Source organism: Borostomias antarcticus, assembly GCF_949987555.1.
Source record: "Borostomias antarcticus genome assembly, chromosome: 7".
NCBI lineage: Eukaryota > Metazoa > Chordata > Actinopteri > Stomiiformes > Stomiidae > Borostomias > Borostomias antarcticus.
The window spans coordinates 5,089,689-5,111,281 of record NC_140240.1 but is presented as its reverse complement, the minus strand read 5'-3'; the positions used below and the strand labels follow the sequence as shown (position 1 = coordinate 5,111,281).

Below are 21,593 nucleotides of genomic sequence, written 5' to 3'. Positions count from 1 at the left end.
CTACTACTTGCCAGAACTCACAAGTGCATCTTCTTTCTAAAACAAGTGACTAAGAGCATAATCTAGTGCTGAAGCAATCTAAAGTACAGTGCAATACAATACAATACAATAAGTGCTCAGGAGGGAGGATTGTTGTAGTACTTCTTGAAGAGATGAGTTTTGAGCCTGCGACGAAACATAGGCAGCGACTCTACTGTCCTGACGTCAGTGGGCAGTTCATTCCACCACTTCGGGGCCAGGACAGAGAAGACCGTGTCGATCGACCGCAGGGGCCTCGGAGTGACGGGGCAACCAGTCGCCCCGAGGTAGCAGAGCGTAGCGGTCGGGAGGGGTTATAGGGTTTGACCATGGCCTGGAGGTAGGAGGGGGCTGTTCCTTTCATTGCCCTGTAGGTTAGCGCCAGAGTTTTAAAATGGATGCGAGCCGCTACAGGGAACCAGAGTAGGGAACGGAGAAGGGAATTTCAGCAATAAGGCAATTCAAAGTGCTTTACATGAGACATTAAAAGCATCAAGACAAAGTGCAAGAAACACATTATAAAAGGACATATAAATTGAAATGCAAAAAAAAAACACAGTATAAAAGGACATTTAAAACAAAATGCAGGAAAAATAAAATAATAAAACGCAATAGTCACTCCAGAAGGCTAACCTGTGGAAGTATCCTACACAGTTCAGAGGCCCCAGTTCCCAGGGTCACCAGGGGGCACATGTGTGTTCAGATCAATGTAAGACCCTCTTAGATCAGTGAGTGTAACCTCATTAGCAGGATAAGCAGGGTTTAAGGATGAACATGAGACAATGCCAGAACCTTATGTTCATAGAACACATAAAATGATTTTCTTTTTTGATACATCTATATGACTAGCCAGATCTTTTATCTAATTTCTTTAAGAAGAATGTTCAGAGATGAGATTTTTGCTATACTAATGTTTATGATTGATGTTTATTATTAATAAAAAAAGATTGCTTTTTAAGAACATCATCCATATAATGCATTAATGGTTGTCATTTAGGATGTGGACACGTGTTATCACTTATCTAGGACTATCATTCTCATATTTGTACTGTATATGCTGTGGATGTGTGGTGAGTTGAACATTTGTTTCTCCATAAGAGGGCGTTATAGTCTAACTTATGTTTCTCATTTTGCCTGGCCTGGTACTGTATGCATGTGCTGAACACGTCCTTGATCAAATCAGATACCTTTATCATTTGCAGTGTTTTCTTGTTCGAAACAATGCACACCCCGAGGACAAGGTACTGTCAATTGTCTGTCATCTTTCAAATAAGGGTGTGTAAAAAAATCAGTGGATTGGATTAAAGGATTGGAAACAAAGTATTAATTATTTGTACAATATTGTTGTGCAGTGTGTTACTATGGCACCCCGAGGACAAGGTATTGTCAATTGTCTGTCATCTTTCAAATAAGGGTGTGTAAAAAAATCAGTGGATTGGATTAAAGGATTGGAAACAAAGTATTAATTATTTGTACAATATTGTTGTGCAGTGTGTTACTATGGCTAACCTACACACATTTTCAACAAATGATCTAATTTGTGTACTTCAATGCTTTAATTTGGGTTGAAATTTACAGGGTAACCTCCACAAAGAGTACTTATCTTACAGTTAAAACGGACTATATTGGGTTCTCGGAGTGTACGTTTTTCAGATATTTCACATCCACAGCCCTCTCTACCCTGCAATTATCACCACCAGAGTCTGTCTGGACAACATTAACTAGTCTTATCTCAAGCGACATTCAACATTTATTAATTCCAACTGAGACCAGTGTTTTTTTTCAGTAGTGCTCTGCTCACATCTACAACAAGAACAAACAGGACACTTCAGACAAAACATGTACAGGCTTCCACCAAATGTTCAGTAATAAGTGACTTTTTATAAAGTTGATTTCATTTAAAAAAAATGTTTTCCAGGGATTTGGTGCATTAAAACCAAAAGCTGAATGTGTCCCAATACAAAACTGTCTCCAGTTCACCACTGAGGTACAGTGGACATGTTTGGAAGATAACTTTAGTATAAATTAAAACAAAAAACCGTATTGGGGTCTTCTGTTACCTAATGATATCAGAAGATATTCATCTTACATTTCAAAGACAGTGGTGTGTACAAAAAGGCATCCAAAGAAACACTTCAAATTTCAAAAAAGTTTAGCAAGCACAGATCATTCGCTATAAGTCTAGTGTATAAATATATTACATATAAATGTGAAAAATAAAAGACAACAGCATTGGAAAATAGTCAGTGTTGGCTAATTGATCATATCAATATTAATTTCCACCAAGGTCAATGCTCATGTAAAATGTCAAATATTTGACCAGATCTTGGTCAGTTTTATTTCTGTTATCATAAAAGTATCCTCTCCAGCTAATCAACAGCGTTTTCAGAACCTTGCAGACGACCCACTGACGCCACAGCGGCGCTTACACCAAGGTTATTTAGGGCCTGTTGTTGGAACGCCGAGTCCTCCATGGTGCATCCCAGCCAGGTTTATGCTGGCTTTATCTGTAGGGCCCCATGGATGCACTCTCGTATAAACACATGTAAGAATCACAGAGCAGCCTGCGGACAGGCTCTGCAGCCTGGGATGGGTCTGCCCGAGCAAGCTCCTCCTCCGACTGAGACAGAAAGTCACCAACCTCTGGGCAAGCCCTGATCTCTGGAATGTTGTAGCCTGTTTGGCCATCACCTGCGGTAGGGATTAAGATTAATTATCTGCATAAGGGAAGATAAGACATGTACGTCATGGTGAAGTCTTATCCTGCAGTCTGCATCACTGTCAGATGAAAATGATGTTCTATGTTTTTGAACATAAAATCACATGATGAGCTGTTTAGAATACATGTAATTGGTCTCATGGCCGGAAGGTGTTCAGAGGTCGTAAAGAGTAGTTCCAGCTTGACGTAAAAAATAAAAATAAATAAAAAATGGAGTTACGTTAGTTTTCATCTGACAGTGAAGAGATCTAGATAGCAAGTGAGTCACAAGGTATCAAGTACCCACAAAAACTATCAAATAAGACCAGACAAGGCAAGACACAATACACATGACATTTGAGTTATTGACAGTATTGACAAACTGTTTAGACAATTTCAGACTCTTCAAATTACCTGATGTGATGATTAGTAATTGATAAATAAACACAAATGTGTTCTCAGGGATAGATAAATACTTGCCACATCTGTCAGCCATGCTGTCAAAGAAGAGCCAGGAGCTGGGGCTAGGACCATACTTCACGAAGGACACATAGTGGCTGGTCTGGATGCAGAGAACAGCAAACAGCTGCATCTTATGTCTGGGGACAGGGGCGTCTGCTGGTACCTCCGCTGGGACCGCCAGGGCCCTGGGGAGGTGACACTGCCGTGAGGGATGGGTGTGAACCTGTGCCAAAGAGAGAATTGGAGAAAAGTAGTAGTAGAATGATCATTAGAGGGAGACAGGAAATTGAGATGTAGGAAATCAGATTATTTATTCTATTTAATTATTATAAATGAGCACATATGTCAGGTTGTGATATTGTGCACACCTGTGTTTTGCAGGTAGTGCAGTACTGTTTGATTTTTCCTGGTTGGAGCCTGCAGTCCTGTAGGCACTGGGGGCACTCATACTCTGCCAAACGGCCACACAGAAAGCACTCTCTGGGGGCTGGGGGGAGACGGTGGTGGTCAAACAGGTGCATCCCAAACAATTAGAATATTGTGAAAAAGTTCAATATTTTCCATAATTGAATTAAAAAAGTGAAACTTTTATGTATTCTAGATCCATTACACAAAGTGAAATATTTCAAGTCTTTTTTGTTTTAATCTTTGATTGTACAGTATGTTCATTTATACACAATACTTGGTGGGGGCTCCTTTTGCACAAATTACTGCCTCAACATGGAGCGTGGCATGGAGGCAATCAGCCTTGAAATATTTCACTTCATGTGTAATGAATCTATAATATATGAGAGTTTCATATTTTGAATTAAATTACGGAAAATAATTAACTTTCCACAATATTCTAATTTTCTGAGATGCACCTGTGTATCACTCAGTAAACACTTTATAACGTATAACACTGTATAAGAGATTGCATCTGAACTTCAATGAGTTGACTATGGGTGTTACTCACAGTTGTATAAAAGATCTGTGATGTCAAGCTCTGTTGAGGGGACGATGTGGGGGAACATCTTGTACCTATTTCCAAACCTTGGCATCTGGACCATGAAACAAGATGGGATCTGAGGAGCACAGAGTGTAAACACTTGTCATTGTAAAGGCAACAAATATGGCTGGCCCTCAAGGCCCTTGTAGATGGTGTTCTTGAGAATATATAACAGAGTCGCACCCACCTCCTCAAACTTAAGGTCACATGACAGGAAGGAGGTCTCCAGCAGTTGCTGGACAGTGGGTGTCTGTTCCACCTGCTCCTTCTCCAGGATTATCTGGAAGGTGTAGGCATCCTGAGATGTCTCCCTACTGGACCTGGTGCCCAGAGAAAAGACATGCTTCACAACTGAGCTCCACCACGGGAAATTACTGACTTGTAGCAAGTCAAACAGGACTTCAAAGGGAAATATATAGCAGTGAGCGGAGGGGAGAGGCCAGGAGGAGTAGATGCATTATGCTTTGTAGAGAAGGGATGCAAAATAATATACAGTCAATAGAATCTAAAAGGATAGGTTCAAACCTGAGCTTCAGCAATGGCTCTATGCAAAGCACATGTCGAAAAAGGATTGTGATGAACTCTTCAGGGTCTGCAGGGAGGCAGAATAACTGTTAAGAGTTTTTCATATTCATTATATAATATTGTGATAATATTTGGTGTGAAATGAACATGACCACGATTAAGTTGTTAAATTAAGTGTAAGGTTTCTTGTACCTTTCTCCTCTGTTACAAAGGTGTCATCGCCGAGCTGCTTACGGAAATTCATCACACACTCCGCAGGGACAAAACCTTGTCTGTGGACACAGTTAGTTACCACTCCTGGTTATCATCACTCGTGTTACACTCACTTCATCAACCTCATGAGTGTCTGGTGTCTGTGTCACTGTCACCAGCAGAAAGGCTAAAACAGCACTGTCACTAACTGCCTTTACCTTCGCAAACGGTTGACAATGTCTTTCCTCAGAGTGCGAGATATGTGGAGTTCTGTCTCAGCTGGCCTGTGACACACACTGTCCATGGTCCTGGATGAACTGAACAGACTGTGGGCGGAGCAGAGCTTTGTTAACTCAGCACTTATGGTAAAGCAGAGCATCTTGTTTTTCCATGACACTGGGGTAATAGAATGCCTATGTCATGCAAGAGTTTAGAACAGTGAGCTACTGGCACAGAAAGGCTTGGGAGGACAGAGGTGTACCTGAAGAGTGTGGCATCCAGGTAGCAGGAGTTGAAGTGACCTTGGATTCCCTTCATCTTGCCTACCAGCGAAGACAGGGCCTCAGATTCTGGAATAGGCGGGACATCCTCCTCCATTTCCTCCGATGGAGGAACTAAAACAAACACATCAGTCTTCTTGTATCTTTTGCAATTTGACAATTTGTGAAAAGTGTGTGTGTGTGTGTGCAAGAGTAAGAGCAATTGTATTTTAAGAGTTCCTTTACCTGGGGAGTGCTCTGTAGACACAAGGGTCTCCTTTTGAATGGGGGTGCACAGGAACCTCGCGGTGCACAGGAACCTCGCATCAGGGCTGAGCTTTGTGAGGGGTACGAACAAAGCCCTGGACCCTTTACAAGTGAAATACCGTTGGCCTCCATACTTCCCATCAGAGCAACCCTTCACCTCATAATCCTGAAGGAATGACAAAAACAATTGATCCAAGTCTGATTTGATTGATCTGAGTTATAACCATTGACATGCAAGTGAAACATTTTTTCTTGCCTTAAATGTTCTATTTTCCATCTGTTTTGTTAAAAAAAACATATAGCAATGTTCACAGGGCCCTTAAATGGTTTACTCACCAGCTCAAGCCCTGCCCATTCGCCTTTCTTCCCTCCGGGGACCCCCATCCACCGGATCACCCCGTACACAGTGACCCCTGTATCAGATGCCACCTCCACCATAGATCCCACCTCAAATGGGGTGTGTGAATGGTTATGGGTTTGGCTTCGAGGGACAACCTGGTCTATAGGAGTCTCTCTCACATGTTGCCCATGAGATGACCCTATGTTTGGCATGGGGTTGATCTGATCCTTTCTGCTCAGACCTTGGGGGGGAGAAGAGACAGAAATAAAAGGGAGGGAAGGGGTTTAGAAATACAAAATATCTTGTGATTTCTTATCACATACTTTGTGACTTAAGACTGACCTCTAGTAAACTTGTGACATGTCTGTCTCCATGAGGTCTGTCTCCATATGAGGTATGTAAGGAGCGTGGAGCACGCGGTGATACGGTACACAAATGCCAGATCATGTGACAAATCTTCTCTTTTGCATTCCAGAACACCTGGGCCAGTTTTACCGGTTCTGTACTCTGTGCCCTGCTGTCTGGTCACACGTTTGCTAAACCTCCAAAAACGTTTAGCAGTGTTTACTGATAAAGGAGCCTGATAAGGCCAGTCTTCTGTTGGGTGGTACACCACCGGCTTTGTAGGGGATGATACTAATTTGAAGAAATCTGTCATTGAGTTGACAGTTGACACCACTTGTACCAAGATTATTTATATGTGTGTCAAACGTTTTACCGGTACTACCAAACACACCTTTTTATTTAGACAAATAGTAAACCTCTGAATAAGTGTGATTCAAACTAAGCAGTACAGACCCTCAGAATGGCCATCTCTCCAGCGAGGCCCTATAGGTACAGAGTAGGCAGTGACCACCTGGACAATGTCTGCTGCGCTGAATAGGGGGAGAGGGACGGGTTTCTTAGAGGAGTCAGTCTGATCAGTGTCCTGAAAAGCAAAGGAAACATGACAATTGGCAAATCAGCCCAAGGCCATCCAGTAAACATATTATCAAAACAGGTGTGGAGATGAGGTTTCACTGGCTAGAAATATAATGGTGCTGATGTACTAATTACAGTTTTAGGTCAAGTCAAAGCTATGCACTGCAATCTTTTGGCAGATCACATTCTTCCTAGAATGTGACCCATCTTCACATTCTTCACGTCTGCTCACTGTTTTCCTATTACCTAACAGGTATATTGTACTGTACATACAGTACTAGCCCCCACGTCATGTAGGCTTACTCACCACAAACTCTACCTCAAAGCCCAGCATCAGTAGATCTTCTTTGTTGTCCTTCCTACCGATCCGCATCAGGTTCCTGACAAGTCCAGCCTGATGACCCTTCTTGTACTTCACCACCACCAGGTCATCCTGCGACAGCTCACAGGTGGCAGCAAAGAGCTGGGGGTTACACAGGAGCTCCAGGCGCTTGCTAGGGGGAGACACAAATAGCAGTAGCTGCGCCTGGTGACGGGAGAGTGGGTACGTGTCTTCCCTCTTCACAAGACAACCGCTCTTGGCACTGCCAGCACTGCTGCCTCCTCCATACACACGTCCCATCAGCTCCCCGCGCTGGGTCTCTGCTTCCACACAACCGATGCATCCTCTGTTGAAACCTCTGTTAGCCTTCCCACGTGTCACTATGAAAAACTTGTCCTTCACTTTGGTCTCCATTGGGTCCTTCTTTTAAGCTACACTGGCAGTCCTGCTGACAAACGTCCAGGCAACCTAAACAGGATAGAAGTGAACAGGAATGATTCATTCTTCAGCGAAGTCAACCCAGCTGAAGTCAACCCACCTATCCCGTGTAGGACAATAAGATGACCCTGTGAACTATTCTTTCACAGTTGCCCATGTCATTGATATCCTGCATTCTTTAATTCAAACAGCCTTTAATTCAAACACCCTCACTATTATTAGGCTTTTGATTAATGCGCGTTTAACAATTAGCCTAAACAACTTACAAAAAATGTGTCAACCTACACATTAAGGCTACAACAAAATTTAATATTTTATTAGGCTAGAGTACTAATTAAATAAAATATAGTACCTTTCTTACCGTTTGTTCAAGTAGCCTATCTGAAGACCAGGACATCAACTGCTATCAGCAAGGGTAGCCTACAATTCTGAATCAGGAAGTTGAACAGCCAACTGATGTAGGCTACACTTTCCTTGACCTGACTAACAACTCCCACTTTCTAATCTTCGACACGCGCATGACTGACGATGTTATTATGCAAATTTCGCCGAGCCCGCTCAACAAGAAATGTCAGACTTCATAATTTGAAGGGCAGACTGACATATGCCTATTAAACGGGTAGCCTATAGTATGATGTCACAGCTTTGTAATTATTAAATTTAAAATTTTTAAATGAAGAAAACCGACTCGGCTATAGGCTACGAGGCTGAAGTTAGAACCCGTTTCTCAGAACCCGGCGTTTGGAATTATCCGGTCCACTTTAAAAAAAAGTTTCGGGATTGAATCAAAATTAAAAGAAAATTACCTAAAATGTCACGGGTTCTATACTACACAGTGGTAGTAGACCTCCTCCCGGTCTGACTCGTGGAGTTTCACGAGATTCTGATATGGCATTTCAAAATAAAAGTCTTCTAAAGTCTCAAAAACGCCTTAAATCACGATTAGATCAGGATTAAAATAAAACTACCCAAGATGCCACGGGTTCTATGCTACACAGTGGTAGGAGACCTCCTCACAGTCGGAATCTTGGGGTTTCAAGATAACTTCAGCCTCGTCTCGGCTATATAGGCTTAGCTGCTCTGTTGACATATGTCAGAGAGCCCATAGGCCAAGGCTACTTGTAAGGTTACATTTCTCTACGGCTTTTCTCCAGCAGAGCATTCTATACACACCCACTCTACATGACACCTCGGGGCAGTTGTAACAGTGACACTTGACAAATCTAAGAACTGCTGAAAGGGTAGGCTAAACCAACTCCACCAACTGAGACTGATGAGCCACTGCCATGTAATTACAAGACCCGAGGGGTCATCCGTCACGTGTTTTCTCTGGGGAAAATGCTTTACCTGCCTGGAGGAGTTTTGAGTGACGTGTTTGTGTAGCTCCTAGCATAGGTTACAATAGAAACAATGAATATAGGCCCTACCTGAAGATCTAGGGCTTATACTGCCTTTATCCAGCGACACTAAAGAACTTCGTCAAAACTATATGCATTTTACTGTAATCCTCTTGATGAGGTACATTTTCATATCGTCTTTTATCACTCACCTACATAAAGTGCTGCTTTGCTAGCCCTTATTATAAACCTGACGCACCAACTCAAATATTACGTTGAATCGCTGCATTCCGCATACTAGGCTACATATGCAGCATGCAGTAATTAGTGTAGCTTACGTGGTGTATCAGCAAATGAACTCTCATGGGTCTGGCGTTGAGACTACCAGGTGGTAACAGAATGTGAGTTTGGTTTAATACATCCATGGTTTAAGATCGTGAAATCAAGATGGTCTCACGAGACTACCTTATTATAGCTCTGCTCTGGAGTAGTGCGCCCTCTAGTGACAAAATATTATCTTTGTTTCAGGTACCAAAACTTTAGCATGCAAGCTTTCACCCGATGCTTAAACAGATTACTTGGAAATTATCAACCCTTAATTTAGGTTAGGTCTCTCTCCATCACATGGAATTAATTGATTGTTCAATGGCTTAAAAACCAGCTTTATCGAGAAGAAAAACATTGAGAAGTGCTAAGGAGAGCTTTCCAATGCATCAGGTTCAATCAGGGCCTTAATCATGTCATTGGTTTTCTGGATGCCCTGCACTGGGGACAGAATCTTCACCCTGTGAACCACATGGCCTTTCAACCGCAACACCTGCACATCCTCCTCCAGGAACTTGGCTGAGGGGAGAGAGTCAGGGAGACACAAGAAATGTGAGAAACATAAATTTCTACTGTCAATGATTGTCATGCAGTGGCCCTCAACTTAAAATGAAGAGTGTTGTAATGGTATTAGTTATACTCACAGTCTACTAGAACGTGGTTGGGTTCCAGCAGTGGATGAAGTCTTCCCCGGGACAAGCTGGTATTATGGTAGCTGGTGTCACCGTATGTCAAAACATTTATCAAAACCTGGAGTGAAAATGCACAACAAAGAAGGTTCCATAATTAAAGAACACCATCATCTCCCCTGACAGTCTTGAATAATGAAAAACTGAAGAGTTTAAAAAAGGGACAGACCTGGGTGATCCCACTAAGACTATAATCTCCGTTAGAAGAGCCTAAGGCCACATAGGTCCCACATTTACCCTGTGAGGGCATCACAACTGTGGGCATGAGAAAGGATGTGGGTCTCTTTCCAGACTGGATTCTATTGTTCTGAAATGTCATTACAAAAGCAATATTGATAAATGCTGTTCTCACCAGTTTTTATTTGTCTTAGAGTAGCCTAAGACGATCCAGTTTTAAGGAAGACACAGTAATGGTAAATATCTTGAGGTGTCACTGTACCGGATTGGGTGGGAGTAGACCCTGGGTTGTGTTTGGCCAAGAGAAGGACATGATCTGGCTGTTCAAAATAATCCCTGAAGGAATTATGAGTCTACTTCCAAAGGATGTACCGAGTGAGCTGTAACATGAAAAATAACAGATGTACAAATACAAAAGCATGTCTTTTCACATTAACCATGCAAGACAAATTGCATCCAGGCATTCTTTCCTCCATCACAGCACCTTGCTACAGACACAATGATGTCATCAGGTCCCATCACCACCACCTGGCTGGCCACGGCATCACGCTGCAGAGGGTAGACCGGGGAGTATCGCTCTGGTGGAGACGCATGGGTGTCACTGATCATCTGATGAAGCTCTGCAGCCTGCTTCTGACTTTGGGGAGACAGTATGGAGCGGATAATATAGACTACACAGATTAAATATTATGTTTGGTCTAAGTTTAAGAAAGGGAATAAAAGCAAAGCCACAATGTAAATAGACATAGGCGTTGCATTACAACTCATATTGGTGATAATCAGAACAACACAAAAGCCAATGATGTAAAAGTCTGACCTTAACATTCTGGAGAGTAATTCAGAGACTGATGAGTCATACAAAGGGTCACCCAATCCACTGGCCATAGCTAGCGCAGCTTTGAGTGACTTGAAAAGGAAAATGAGTAGCATTCATTGGACAATCCATTGAGTTCAACTCATACAGTAAAGAGACGAGTGATATGCCATCAAGAATTCTCGGTTACTGATAAGGTGACCAGATAATTCATGGTTGATAAGTCTATGGACCAATAGAGATGAAATACAATACCTCAACAATCCAGTGGTGTGCACTATTGACTGTAGTATTCCCATTTACGTGGAAGCTTTCTAAAATGTTGAGTGCTGATAGTATAGCAGCACCAAAAGAGGGTGGAGGGGGTACTAGAACTCTAAATCCTGAAGGAAGGTATAATGCAAGGACATTAAGGTGAATTCAGACAATGTAACCATCTGCCTTTAGAGATGCTGTACATGGTGAAGATCCCCCTGGGGAATATTAAGCACTATGACATGCATGGATGAAGACAGTAATTCTCTGTCTAATGTCCACATGTGATAAAGTAGAGTTTACCTTGATACAAGCCACTCACAGGCTCTCCTACTACTACACTGTAGTTGGTTACATCTTCCTCGGTTAGAACTCCTCCATTTGCCTGGACCTGCCAATAAAGAAGCAGTAGCAGCTGATTGTGTTATGAACCAGATGTGTAAATGTAATCCACTGATGTTTACCTCTTTGGCCAGTTCCTGTGAGAAGTTCCCATTATAGAATTCAGAGACCCCAGCATCCAAGATGGCAGCCAAAATGGGTATTTTAAGAAAGGAGCCAGGGGCCAGAGCATGGCCACCGGGTAAGAACATGTCCATGAAGCGTTCTGACAGATTTTGACCTTTCACCCTAGATATAGCTTCCGCTGTGGAGAATATGAAATCACCCTGTGGTTAAACATGTGTATTTATTGTATTGATATGTGCATGAAAAAAGGTTGAGATTGAGAAATTGTCAAATGCACCTTAAATACAATTTGATTTGAAAAGTTAGACCTGTGAGCCAAACAATATAGATGATCACAGATGTTTACTCACCAAGACTGTGAGATACATTGAAACCGTCTCTGGCCACTCTAGCAGCTCTGTGGACCATAGCCTTCCATGGTAGTCTGTGAGGTGATATAAACAGTTTCCTTAGTTAGAAAACTTCTCTACGAGCCATTTATTAGCTATGAAATAGGATTTACCTCCCATAGAGTTTGTGAGCATGGTATAATCCTCTTAACATGCCTGGTACACCAACGAGCAGACCTAGCTGGATGGAGGAGAACAGAGATGGTTCTTAAGGGTCAACAATATGACCTGGCTGTTTTTTTTAGTTTTTTTTTACAAGCACTTTACCTTCTGGTCCAAATCATGTTGTAACATCTCTTCCTGGAGGGCAGAGGGCGCTGTATTCTGGAAATCAATCACCCTGCTTTCATTGTTACGGATGTCATGAACCAGCATCACTCCTCCTCTACAGAAATATAATCAGTACAGGTACAGTCTTTTATGCAGTTATGTCCATCTGCATGATCATAGCCAGAGCTTAGTAAGAGAAAATAGATCAATTACCCTCCAATGCCTGAAGCATGAGGATGAACTATGCCCAGACACAGCGCAGCAACAACTGCTGCATCTACACTGGAGCCCTGGGCATGTAACACCTCACGGCCCAGAGCTGTACAGTGTTCATGGTCTGTTACCAACACACCTTGTTGGAGGACCTGACTCTGATCACGTGTGCAGATTAAAGCAGATTAAATTAAAAAACAAAGTGAGAAGAAATGCCATACAAAGTAGCAGTTGTAGTACTGTCAAGTGTTTCGACTTTTGTGGATAAGGGTAAACAAGACTGCACCTGATTTGTTCCCAAGTAAATCTGCAAAACCATAGCAATGGTGATTCCTGTGGCAAGGGTGAGAGATGCGACATACATGGACATAAGCCCATCCTGCCAGAGACAACATGTCCTGGGTCCGCCAGCCAGAGGGTCCTTGTCAGTCTCTCTAAGGGAGGAGAGGTCCAGGTCAGCAGGGATTGGGCTTCCAGAAGTCAGCTGTTTCAGAGGGACTTCCATAGGGAACAGGCTGAGGGCTGCTGCAGTGGCAAGGCCACAGGGATCTGGAGAGAGAGCCCTCCTTGCCTCAGACTCTGGAGTATGGGATGTGGTTAAACACCATTTTATTGGGAAATCTGTGCCCATTTGAAAACAAATTTAAGATGATATCAACTGAATTGACATAAGTTTAATCATTTTGTCATACCTGTATAATGGCCATGCTGTCTCTCCAAGTCACATTTGTCATCCTCTACCAATGTGTGATCCACAGTCAATTTTGGTAAGCTCTCAAAGCTTTTGTAATCAACTGGTATATGACCACAGTTCAGTCTCGAGTCAGGGCGCTCATCCATCCTTCCTATATTCTGAAAAGGATAAACATGTGATCTACAAAAAGTCTCTCAAGCCAACAGGTGATTAATTAAGACCAGCTAGTTAAAATGTATAAAAAATCAGACAAATTATAAGATGGGTACACAGATGAGCCAGTCAGGCAATATTCTTGTTTGAAAGAAGTAATGTTTCAAAACCAATCTTACCACTTATCTGCAATCTCTTTTGAGTCACCACAGGCTTATAATGAACAGAGGTGGTAAAGAATTATGTCACAACCAATAGGATCATCCCATCAATTATTCAATTGACTTGTAGTCAAAGACACTGCAATGTCATAATCACCAAAGAGTTAAACAGACTGAAGTATATCCATTAAGTAAAAGCTCAAAACCTTTTTGCATACCAGGAGACCGAAATGAACCTGAGAAGAACTTAATTGACCAAGAAGTATCCATGATGTAAAAAAGAAAGGATGATGCAAGAATTTAGACTATACATTTTATTGCTGTATGAAAATGTTTGAAAGTTGAAACCTACAAGCCACAGTCCGACAACATACAGTATTTATGAAAATTACCTCTCATTTTTTTCCTATAACATGTTTTATGTTATATAAACTAAGCCTAACACTTTATGTTGGATATGCCAAGTTCACACCATCAGGTCTACAAACACCATGTCTCATTTCATGAGATGTAACACAACTTCATTATTTTGTCGTCTACAGTACAGGTTTAAAAGCTACCAATAAACAAGTAACAATAACAAAGTTATCAACTGTTCCTTATCAGATGGGAAGGTTTGGGGTAGCTTATCTACACAAGTAAAAAGTGAACTGTGCAAGATGTGTTTGAATCATGAGTTTATTTTGAAATGCCGGAATCTGTCGCAGATCAAAGAGGGTTTGAGAATGTGTGTTTGCGTGTGTGTGTGTTTGAGCATGTCTGTAATTGAGCGTCACTTATGTGTGTGTAAATATGTTTGTGTCTACTGTATGCATATGGTGTCAGCAGACTGAATGTTCTTTCTCCTGTTGGCAACACATCCTGGTGCTAAGTTGCTGGTGGTCAGAGCGTCAGAGCGTCAGTGGCTGAAGTTGCGCTTGCCCGGCTGGTGGAGGTGATTTGTGCATGAGCGGGCAGAGTGACGGTGAGCTCGCTGCCGGATACAGTTCTGGCGCTGAATGCCGGTCCGTCCGAGGTGACGGCGGCCGGCCCGCGCCTGAGCTCTCTGGACACGTGCTACCTGGGTCACCTTGGCCAAAGCTCCTGCGTGGGACATGGATCCACGGAGGGCTCGGCTGGGTGGGTGACCTCTCTGGACTGAGTGCTCTGGTTCTGACCTCCTGTTGAGAGACACATGCAGGCAAACGGGAGCTGAAACAAACACGTGTGTGTACACACAGACTCAAACTAATACACGGTAAAACATTTGTCCTCTCTCTTCACTGACAGTTTAATATGCAATGCTATAGACATCAAGTAGTGAAAATGTAACTCCATGCCACCAGTGCATGTTACTTGTCTGCCTTCAGTTTCTCACCTGACATCATTTCCCAAGCTTGGTTCAGCCTCCTCAGTGACTGGTGGAAGGGATGGACACCTGTACACAGATGTGTTGGCCAGCTCCACCGCCTGATCTTCCACTGTGTTCACTTCGCTGACTGCCTCTGTAGTGACACAAGAGGACAATGGTGACAACTGAAACTCTTTTCATCATCAGAAATAAAGTAATCACAATTGTCGGAACGGTCATTTCATGCACAGCAGAATAACATAACATATTATGCTCTATTATATACCGATTCCCAAGTGCAAAAAGGATTATTGCACTTCTCTTTCAGAAATGATCATGTTCCCATGAGCTGAGACCATCAACACAGCCACGCTGAAGCTACACATCACTACTACACTGACCATGATGGCTGACCAGAAGCCATCCCTCCTCAACCATGTCTCCGGGCTTGGAGGTCCTTTGGCATTGGTCTTTAGGGGTCTCCTCATCTCCTCCGAAAAACAGGCTGGTGAGTCTTCTAAACATGGCTGGGTAATTCTGTGGTGGTTCTGTGGTGGTTCTTTTCCTGTGCTCTCTGTCTTTCTCCTCTCAGTGTTTCGGCAGGAGGCTCGTAGTTTTGACGTAGGTTCGGGTGAAATCTCACTACAAGAGACCTGGATTACCAAGAAAAAGGAAAGAATACATTGGCTACATCAGATCTCTCTCCTATAACTCAGAACTGCTCTAAGCACCGTTAACTATTTTTAAAAGATATCCCAGGATGTTCATGAACTATAATAAGAAAGTTCATGAACACCCTGGGATATACTTTTGTAATAACTGACTGTTACTAACGCCTAATCCCCTGGTGATTACTTAGGAGGCCGAGGATGCCACTACTGGGACACCATTCATTCATTTTGGCCTATTGTAATCAATACAACCCTGAGTCAGCTGACCTCAGTGGTCACTGATTGGCCAATGAGATCGCTATGAATATAGGAGTCTGAATAATCAGCACCCCTTGTTGAGTTCCATTGTCAGAGCCCATCTGCTATATTATTGTATGGGGGATGGGTCATCTCTCAAAAACACTGTTAAAGTCTAAACCTTCCTCTGTTCAATGTAGTCCTTCAAAGAGTTCAGAACTATTCAATGAACTGCCACTTATAATGAGCAATACACATTTCCTAACCCATTGGGAAAGACTGGCACATTGCTTTTTTTCCAGGTGAATAAAAGTAACTTAAACTATAGTAGCTCCATATGAATGGGGCTGATCATCAAGGTCACACACAGAACTGATGAGGTGTTGGAATTAATAATAAGATAGCAAAGGGGCATCTGCTGACCCCAATAGTGTCACATGGCTCATGCATGCAGGACTTTTTGCTCAACAGGTGATTCTCTTTTTATAACTACTGACCTAGAAGTGTAATAAAGGCCCTTTACTGCATCATGAGAGATGGTGGGGGGGTGGGGCGGTGAGTGCAGTGACAACCATACCAGCAGTAGGGACACGCTACACGTGAAAGCAAGCATCAACAAAGTGCCTAGTGTATGTCAGGGCTAGTAGCCTACATACTGACTTGCTGTGGGAGCGGCTCAGACCCAGTCTGCTCACAACATCCCAAGCGCTTTGCTGGGCTGGACATAAGTGACGTCACAGTCTCAGGGGATTGGGCAAGGGAATGGATCAGGAGACAATTGAATCGGTCGGGACTCGGGAATAGAAATTAATTAGAAATGAAGGTCTATTTCTATGGTTAAAGCATTCAACATTACAATAATGATGGATACAAGTTTATGATAACGGATAAAATCTGACTATATTAGTGGCCTAAATTGAGTTGCCAATGACAGATCAGCTGCAGCAGCTGCAGGCTAGCTAGGTCATTGTTGCGATGCTGTAATCTCAATAATTCAACTATTGACCATATTTACTTTTTCTAGGACTAAGACTGCTTTAAAACAAGGCGTAGGCTACAAGTAAAAACTCTTACCTGGATTTGCAGTATAGCTTTTATTTTTCGTAACCCTTATTACGTTCGTATAACCAAAATGCAGTTTATAGGCCTATCCTACACCAAAATTTCCATCGATTCCTTACGTTTTATAATTAAAGCGTTAGCAGCCGTGGCTTCCACAAAACCTTGTTTTGCTCTTTGTGTCCTGCGGTCCTGCTTTGCCACTATTTCAAAAATGTAACAAACAGCTGATCTTGATACCACAGCAACCGTAGCACCACCTCTCCCCCTCCCATTCGTGGTATATAGCCAATCAAAACGGAGGTTAACTTCTGCAGTAGTGACTGTAGGCTGGACTCAAAAAGGCCTTTAAATATTCCAAAATGAGCTACGTTATTAGAAATGAGTACCCTATGCCTACTGTATAACAAAAACAACACCTTTAAAAGCACTACAACAACATAGACTCACCCGAAGCTTCTTCACCAGCAGGAAAACCTCGTACAGGTTAAATGGTAGGCTAATGCATACAATTCCTCATTCTGCCAACTTGTGAAGGCTAATTGTGATACAGCTTTTATTGCGTCACAAACAATCAAACAACAGTGGAATACAAAGTCGTATAGCCTATAGTTTTGTGAAACTAGAAAACAAACTATGCAGTGTTACAAATGCAACGTATCTCCCTCTGACATTTGGACGGTGGGGGTGGGGCAGTAACGGTTCGGGACTACAGTAGTTTGTAAAGTTCCCCCTCAAAACAGGGCGGGGCCAGATTTGAAAGTCGCATAGACTAGACCCTAGCCTCACGTCACCAGGCTCTCCTCTCAAATAGGCCCCAGGCTAGGCCTACCCCATGCATGTCTTGCCTGACCCATCCATGGACCAAAGGACACTTGCCTATAGGTAAACTATAGGGGCATTTTCCGCTAGAAGCCTATCTAGAGAAGCAACCACTCTATCACAGCCTGGCTTGAGGTTAGGCTTATAGTGCAGAGAGCAGGTGCCATCAGGACAAACAGTGCAGTTTCTTCCAGCATGGCAACAAGACATTTTTGCAATGACTTCTCTCTCTACCCCCCCCCCTCCCTCTCTCTCTCTCTCTCTCTCTCTCTCTCTCTCTCTCTCTCTCTCTTTCTCACACACACACACACACACACACACGCACACACACACACACACACACACACACACACACACACACACACACACACACACACACACACACACAATAGCCTACATATACCAACCTCCCACATTATACTAACGTTGTAATGATGAATCCAGCGTTAATGCTTCAAAACACAAAAACGAAATGGAAACGATTTCAGATGTTTGTTGTCAGGTTGTAGGCCAGTTTCTAATTACGAACAATAAAGATCCAGATACACGTTCTCACAAAGTGGAGTGATACCATAAACGTGCACTACCAAAACATAACACACGATGTCGTATTGTGGCTTTAGTAGCGTTAAATCACACCCCATAACACTGACGTGCGCATGTTGCGTTTAAATTTAATCAGTTTGTTGATGTTCTCCAATTAGCCTACCGAAATTTATTTTTTTATGCTTTTTAAATATGATTTATTATGTGTAGCCTATGCGTAGGCTAGTCCTACTAAATATATAGTCATTGGAAACAGTGGTTTCTGGTGTACTTTGGTGGTTCACGATCAGCCAGACGGTGCCGCTATCAGATAATTTGTCTACAGGCTATATAGAACCTGCTGGTGCACTCTCTACTTCTGAAACTCCTTAGCGTTATCTTGCAATATATAGGCTACTTATATACACACACATATAAACATGTTGAACAATGAATTTTGTAACTTGACCCATTTATTTCAGGAGGTGTTGAGATGCGCAATAACCCTGAGCTAATCAATTGGCATGGGGAATGAGCAATATGCAACAATACATTAAACGAGTCTATCGGGTCAATGCGAGATGGCCCTGTTAACACTCTAGGGCCCGTGTTTTATTCAAGAATGGGAGAGCTAATGGTCCCCTTCCTGCGCTCTCACCATTGATATAAGACGTGGGGTGTGCCCTGCGGGCGTGCACACCCCTTGGTTGTGTCAGAGTATTTCAGTAGAGTAGCATTCATTGGGAACGGCGCACACACTGTGATTTTACCGTTGGGCAAGCGAAGAAACGGGTGGACTATACATTTCAGAAAACTGTCATTTTTTTCTTTACTATCTACAGCACTCCCAGGCAGATCTAAGAAGTCAGTTCGGTTCGAAAGTTTACTCTGTGACTGCAGGATACTTTTACGCACAGACAGCTCTACCAAATAATAAATAAAATGCCTCGATCTTTCTTAGTTAAAAAGTATTTCGCAAATAAAAAACCCAACTATAGTGAACTGGAGTGCCAAAATGGTGAGTAATCCAACAATCTAAGACATACATTTAGATAGACTTAGGCCTACATAATTGTGTAAAACAATGTAGGGCCACCTGTTTTTTCAATTATGGTAGTCAGGCTATATGCTTTGAGCTGAATTATTTTCTGAACACTGAGAAACTATTGAAACATAAAATCTTTCTGTTCACTTGTCGATCACAATTCCCAGATAGCTTCTACTTTTGAAGTTAGCTACAACATTTTCCCCCTAACTGCAACTACACAGAGCTGCCATTCATGCAACCTCTTGTGAATACGTGGGAGGAAACGGCCCATGAAACCTCTGCTTGGCTTTAGTTGTAATGTTTTTGTATATGGGGAAAAATATCATCTGGAATTTTAAAGGAAAAAAAGTCACCCCAAAAGGCACCTGATATGTGTAGTTGTCCTGATCTCAAACTACCAACACTTAACCTGCTCTATAAGGCACTTGACCTTGATTGAGAAAGTTATCTTTGTGATGATTTATTACTATACCTAATCTAACCCTCCATCTTCCTCAGCCGCCTCACTGGAGAGGTACCCTCTGGTTGAGCTTCCGTCAGCAGACAATGCCTCACCTGCCACCTGCTATGCTACAGGACTGGTATGGGACGTGAGCTTTCTTCCAGCCCTTTACCTCCCCACCTCCCCCATGGAGCCCTCCTCCACTCCGGGGCCCCTGGACCTCAGCTCCCCCTCCAGCCTCAGCAGCAGTGCCAGCAGCAGTGGGGAGGAGGACGAGGGCCGAACGTCCGACCCCCCCAGCCCCGAGCCCACAGATGGCTATCACCCCCCTCAGCGACCCAAACGCAACTGCGCCAAGAGCCACGGAGGCTCTGTCAAGGAGGAGGAGGAGAGAGAGGCCCCTGTCACTGCAGCCAGGCCTGCCTTCTTCTGCAAGCACTGCCCTAAAGAGTACACCAGCCTGGGGGCTCTGAAGATGCACATCCGCTCTCACACCCTCCCCTGTGTCTGCACTACCTGCGGAAAGGCCTTTTCCAGACCCTGGCTGCTGCGTGGGCACATCCGCACACACACAGGTAAGACCCCCATTACCCATAGAGGACATTTACTGTCTTCCATATGATATAATATATAGCTTTTATTATAAGCTGTTGTTTTATAATAACTTTGTGAAACATTAGCAAAATGCTAAATGATAACCACCGCTCATTGCGTTGAATTATAACTTTCATGACCTATGGCACACTGTAATCTACAGTTAATGTAATATGTTGTTCAGTGGAATGGTAGACATCACACAGGGAAGCCCTGGGGACCCATTGATCACTCATTGTTGTGGTTACAACAATGACATTACAAATTAATCTTATCATTGGTTGTAGTGTTGGATGACACAATGGGCACAACATTGTGATGAAAGGGGTCAAAGAGCACCATGGAAGCTCTATCAATCTGCCCACTTATCTGTTGGGAGTACTAATCTAATTTGATGCTGATTTAATCATGCTAATTGAAGTGGGCCCTGATCCTGCCTGGTTGGTCATTAACTTCAGAATGGAGTTGAGAGAAGGATTCACTGAGGTGTTAATGGACTCCTATGGTGAGGTCAGAGACAGACAACCTGACTGATATCACTGTGAGGGTAGGATCATTAGCACTATTTGCTAATCAAAGTCAAGAGGACTTCAGACCGTTGTGTCATCTGGAGGAGACCCAGGGCAATGGTCCCGGCATTTGTGACATGTGATGTGTGGTGTCTCAACACGTGCTCTCTCGTCCCCTCCTCCTTCTCCTCCTAATAGGGGAGCGTCCATTCTCCTGCCCTCACTGCAGCCGGGCGTTTGCCGACCGCTCCAACCTGCGGGCGCACCTCCAGACTCACGCCGAGGTGAAGAAGTACCAGTGTGGCGTGTGCTCTCGCACCTTCAGCCGCATGTCCCTCCTCCAGAAACACAGCGCCTCTGGCTGCTGCTCCTCCACAGCATGAGGACCCAGCGGAGGGAGGGAGGGAGGGGGGGAGACCTACAGAGACCTCAGGGGGAGGGGGATAAGGGGGGGGGGGGGGGGTCCGGAAAGCCAAACCAGGCTCCAGACCACCAGCAAGACCACAGGAGCCTGACTCCGTCTGCCAGAAAAGATCATGGACCCACACTGGTGGAAGAGGCGGGCGACTGGGCCTTTTCTCTCTCTGGATTGGAGACTCTGTTTCTTCGCTTGGATTGCATTTAAAACAGAAGAGGAACAGGTCTATTTTTCAAACTCCTCCCATTTCAAGCAAAGCTCTCAACTGTGTAATCCTTCCCATTGACCTAGTTCCAACATCTTTGTTTTCTCCTCTGTTTCAAAGACCAAATACCTTGGGCTCA

The 21,593-nt window shown here is 43.3% G+C and overlaps 3 protein-coding genes across 3 annotated transcripts; 1 reads left to right on the top strand and 2 right to left on the bottom strand.

Moving 5' to 3' along the window:
• Window positions 1-9,678: 9,678 nt before the first annotated feature.
• On the bottom strand, window positions 9,679-12,950 carry LOC311311307 (glutathione hydrolase 7-like; the record flags this gene model as incomplete). The annotated part of the gene is made up of 11 exons (XM_084440987.1): window positions 9,679-9,830; window positions 9,956-10,061; window positions 10,170-10,238; window positions 10,440-10,557; window positions 10,662-10,726; window positions 11,711-11,892; window positions 12,065-12,138; window positions 12,217-12,284; window positions 12,371-12,488; window positions 12,587-12,741; window positions 12,873-12,950. 11 exons carry the CDS (start codon window positions 12,948-12,950, stop codon window positions 9,679-9,681), a joined length of 1,185 nt encoding a protein of 394 aa, XP_084297113.1.
• A 1,542-nt stretch (window positions 12,951-14,492) lies between these two features.
• Window positions 14,493-16,999, bottom strand: tp53inp2a (tumor protein p53 inducible nuclear protein 2a; the record flags this gene model as incomplete). The annotated part of the gene is made up of 4 exons (XM_084440986.1): window positions 16,907-16,999; window positions 15,326-15,577; window positions 14,952-15,078; window positions 14,493-14,754 (listed from the first exon to the last, which is right to left on the bottom strand). The coding sequence occupies exons 2-4, from the start codon at window positions 15,447-15,449 to the stop codon at window positions 14,493-14,495; spliced, it is 513 nt and encodes a 170-aa protein (XP_084297112.1). The 5' UTR covers window positions 15,450-15,577; window positions 16,907-16,999.
• A 2,062-nt stretch (window positions 17,000-19,061) lies between these two features.
• snai1a (snail family zinc finger 1a) lies at window positions 19,062-21,214 on the top strand (the record flags this gene model as incomplete). Its single annotated transcript, XM_084441039.1, has 3 exons — window positions 19,062-19,256; window positions 19,785-20,303; window positions 21,030-21,214. The coding sequence occupies exons 1-3, from the start codon at window positions 19,181-19,183 to the stop codon at window positions 21,212-21,214; spliced, it is 780 nt and encodes a 259-aa protein (XP_084297165.1). The 5' UTR covers window positions 19,062-19,180.
• Window positions 21,215-21,593: the final 379 nt, after the last annotated feature.